The sequence below is a fragment of the Quercus suber genome, unplaced genomic scaffold (genome assembly GCF_002906115.3).
Source record: "Quercus suber isolate HL8 unplaced genomic scaffold, Cork oak 2.0 scaffold_272, whole genome shotgun sequence".
NCBI classification, from domain to species: Eukaryota; Viridiplantae; Streptophyta; class Magnoliopsida; order Fagales; family Fagaceae; genus Quercus; species Quercus suber.
Window position 1 is genome coordinate 258,211 of NW_027069728.1, and position 4,424 is coordinate 262,634.

Here is a 4,424-nt window from a genome sequence, read left to right on the forward strand (position 1 = left end):
GCCCAACACCAAAAAAAGAAAAGAAAAAAAGGAGAGGTTAAAAATGGAACATTTGGCAATAGGACAAAGACCAAGCACGGGGAGAGAATCAATACCTCTTGTCTAAGCACTTGAAGCGTTACAATTGACCAACCCCTCAAATGATAATGGGTTCGAACTTCGAATTAGGCAAGACAATACTCAGAATAAAGATGATTAGCAACACCTTGTTAAACACGGAATATAAAACAATTCTCGGTAACAAAAGCCTTTATTAGATATCTTTCAAGATGATTTCTAATTAAGGCGGTGGAATGGGAGAGAAGTTTCTGTTGGTGGGACAATTCTAGCTATAACTAGTTTGGTCATAATCAATCATATATATATATATATATATAGCATTCTTTATTTTATTTATTATCAAAGTGCCCATTGAAACTATATGGGCCATACAATGAGAGAGTTCTCCTAAGGAGCAGGGTCCAAGTGAAACTTGATCCCAATTTTACCAACAAGGCTAGTTGGCATCATTTATTTCCTTCTACTCCAAACATCAAATCAAAACAAGCATTGGTACAGACAAGTAAACAAATGGTGCTCCTAGCAAGTGAGATTATCGCCTGGAGCAACACCAAGTTGGTTACAATATTGAGTATAGTACTGGACGCGAGCTTGGACCGTACTAGGGTTTCCACCATTGCATTCAATGGCACCATTGATGGCTCGAATAGTTGCTCCAAAACCTTGGCTTACGACTGGACGAACATTGGTCATCCAAAACCACAAGGCAGTCTTAAAAGAAACAGCCACATCTGTAGCAACAGTTTCAGGAGAGTTTAATAAGTCGATTTTAATGCTAGTTCCAGCGGCACCGTAATTGTAATTCCATGTTAGCTGAAGTGGTCCACGGCCAAAGTATTTTTTGTTAGGGTTGCATGGATACTGTGTGTTGGTCTTGTCACAGTAGTCATGTGATGCACCGTTAACCTCTTCTATGTAGCAAAAATCTGCCCAAAGATAAACGTATTAATTGTTCTTTTAGTTATCACTTTGTGAAAATTAGATCTGAAAAGTAAAAATAAGTTAACCGTTAAAAGTATAACTTGATAAAGCAGAAATAACCAATAGTGATCTCTATGACAACATATTCAATCGTGTGTTATATTTTATATTTTTTTAATTAAGTTATTACAACATATAGAGAATGATGATTTGAACCATAATTATTCTTAAAAAAGAAACCATACAATACCACTGACCTACAAGCATTTTGGTTTATACTATATATTATGCAATTCAAAAATTACCTTAATGCAAAATAATTATTATCTAACTTATAACAATATTACAAAAATATAACTAATGGAATATTATTATTATTGCTATTTTAGATTAGAGATAGAAATTAATTACTTAAAATATGACATCAACTAAATTGGATATTATGAGTGTTTTGGTGCATGCATCTCTTATTGCATTTCAACATGAGTATGATATGTAGTAAATTAATTAATATATGTTAGGATGGAGTAATATCTTACGTCCAGTCTCATGAGTAACATGAGCAAAGAAAGCTGCAATTTCACGCTTGGAGTCATCTGCAGAACCAAGATTTCCAAATTGATTGAACGAATTGAGAGCATCAAGAAAAGCTGCTCTTGTGTAGAAGTTCTTCCCTGCACAGCTTGCCGCTGCCTGATTAATTATCCCATTAAAGAAATCTTGAGTCACGATATTAGCTACTGAACCACCATTTGTACTTGGTGTAGTAGGTGATCCAGAAGTACAAGGACCTTCTTTGCAGCCCGGGCCACAGTAGGCATTGCCAGTGCCACAAAAGCCGAATTGGCTACAACATAGGTTTGCTGCACAACCACAATTTTGACCCTTCACATATCCAGGCACAAATCCGGCTAGGATTCCGACTAGAACAAGGGTTAGTAAATTCTTTTTCAAACTAAGTGCAACCATTTTGGGAAGCTGTATGTGAACAAGACTGAAGAAGATAATTGTGTGATGAAAAACCGGGTTATGTACTTGATATTTATAGTGCAATATGTGGTGCAAAAACCCCTACGGGAGTTTCACTATCAATTTGATAGTAATGGTGATTTCAAGATGGCGTATACGATATTGGTCTTGTTGTTAGAATTTGACTTTGTCAATGGACAAGTACCGGTCATTGTTCCGTTCTTTGAATAAGTTATTTTTGCATTTGTTCTGTTCTTGTAGAGGCTGCTTATAACAGTTGGTACCTAAATTATAATCATTATTCAAGTAGCATCAGACTAATGTGGAAAATTTTGAAATCAAAATTTCGAATTTGCATTCTTCCAAGAGTGGTTACATATTCAACAAAGCAATGGTAAGTTACATGTGCATTTTTGCAAACAGTGGCTAAACTATGGAAACAAACTATATATATAACATGTTTTAAACAAGTTATCCAACCCGGTCCTTAAGGGATTTACAAATTTTTCAGTATAGTGCATTACATAAGCTTTTCATCATTTGCTCTAGCATGGAAAGTTGGCCGCGCATGTACATTGATCGAGTTGCAAAAACATACTTGAACAATTAAGCACACTATATAAAGAAAAGGTGATACTAAAAATACTACAACTTTTAAAATTTTCCATCACAAAAAATGTAATTCTAACATATATTTATTATATTTTTTATTACGATTTTTAAATCCACTAATTACATTCATTGCCATAATAATTTATAAAAATTATATAGTAAATTTTGTAACAGCTTTAACATTCTCCATTAAAAAATAAAATAAAAAATGAAAGAGAGAAAGAGACAGCAAGGTCAAAATAACACATTAAATGAACACAGTCCATGAGAGTATTTATTTCACTAGTTGATTTTATCTTCTTTTTGAATATTTCGTTATTATTTTGTTTAATGAATGAATTGAACAAATAAATGAATGATTTGTTTAGCACTAGCATTAAACTAAGTATGCTTAAGGCTTTTTCTTTTTTTTTCTTTTTTTGATGGGTATGCTTAAGGCTTAAGTGTATGGAAAAATCACACCATACGTAGCCAGCCAGTGGTTTTTTCCTATAAATTAAACTAGATAACTCTTCCGGCACCATAACCAAAATTGAGATTAATTATAAAAATTTTATCCACTACTTAGTCATATTACTAATATCAAGTTGTTAAAACGTAGTGATCTTTATTAAGTTGAACTGGATCAATTAATTTAACGACTTTTGCTTTGATGGTTTCTTAATGCCTTCATGCAGATAACTCCTGCGAGCTTCCTTGGACCAAAACAATGTATTATGGGAAACAAGTCGTCACTGACACTGCCATGATTTGCGCTCCCAAGTTAATTAAGGAAGTGGTCCGATTTCCCAAGGTCAAGCATATCTGCTTTGACTCCCAATTTGTCCAACTTTCTAGCTTTGGAGTCGTGATAACTTGCCAAATCAAACCTCTTTTAATATAAAAAATTACTATTGAAAGTAGCAATTTTCTTTGATTAGCAATGCAAAAAAATAATAATAATAATTTGTCCATATCCTGCCGAACTTTAATACTATCTAATATCTATAACAATCTATATAATTCCAAAGCAAATTGACTTCTGATTGACCTTATGATATTATGTCACATTACTTTCAAGGTCTTTACTAAAATATATGGTTTCATGTATAAACAAATACATAATAAATGTCTATAGCTACCATAATAAAAAATTTCATACTTAGACAAAACGAAAAAGAGAGTAAATTAATCATATTAAGTTAAATTTTTCTATTCATTGCATGGACTACTGACTAGTTTTAAATTAGTGTCATGCAAACCATTTTGAAGAGCCACCATCCACTATGTTATTGAGTACTATTTAAGTTTATATTTGTATGCGTTCTTTTGAAAATTATTTAACAAGACCCATCTCAAGAACCTTGTAACTAAATTAATTGGCATCTCATGATATTTATTGTAGAGAGTCTAAATAAATCCAAGATTCAAATCTCACTCTATTATTTCTTGGAGCAATCTAAAAGATATGGGGGATAAATGATTTTTTACATGATATAAACAATTAAATATAATGCAACATCATATATATATATATGTATATATCTTTAGATTCTTCAAAATTTTAAATTTTAAGCAAAAAATTATTCCTCTCATAATAAATTTTTTTATCAATTAATTGATTTAATACAAATTTCGAAAAAATTATAACATTTAAATATAAATAAGCACATTATAGTTAAATTATAAAAAATAAATAAATAAATAAAGGAGGCCATGCGTAGCCTCATCAACCCGAAAATAATGCTTCTTACAAATGTTTTCCATAAAGTCGTGGCCTTGTTCATCCTGCAATTTGCATCCCTTTATTACTCTCTCCATCATAAAAGTCATGCAACTATGGTTCCAAATAGAATCAAAAAACCCTAATCCAAGAAGTCTTA

At 31.9% G+C, this 4,424-nt stretch overlaps 1 protein-coding gene across 1 annotated transcript; it reads right to left on the reverse strand.

Annotated features, from left to right (window-relative positions):
* Positions 1 to 365: 365 nt before the first annotated feature.
* On the reverse strand, positions 366 to 2,002 carry LOC111999189 (endochitinase EP3). Its single transcript, XM_065781602.1, has 2 exons — positions 1,521 to 2,002; positions 366 to 986 (listed from the first exon to the last, which is right to left on the reverse strand). The coding sequence occupies exons 1-2, from the start codon at positions 1,948 to 1,950 to the stop codon at positions 580 to 582; spliced, it is 837 nt and encodes a 278-aa protein (XP_065637674.1). The 5' UTR covers positions 1,951 to 2,002; the 3' UTR covers positions 366 to 579.
* Between the last annotated feature and the right edge of the window lie 2,422 nt (positions 2,003 to 4,424).

What these genes read in the sequence shown, in the direction of transcription:
- LOC111999189 (XM_065781602.1), bottom strand. Translation starts at nt 1,950, where the DNA reads ATGGTTGCACTTAGTTTGAAAAAGAATTTACTAACCCTTGTTCTAGTC. An exon ending in TGTTACTCATGAGACTGGAC is followed by an intron (nt 987 to 1,520) that starts GTAAGATATTAC and finishes ATCTTTGGGCAG; the next exon opens with ATTTTTGCTACATAGAAGAG.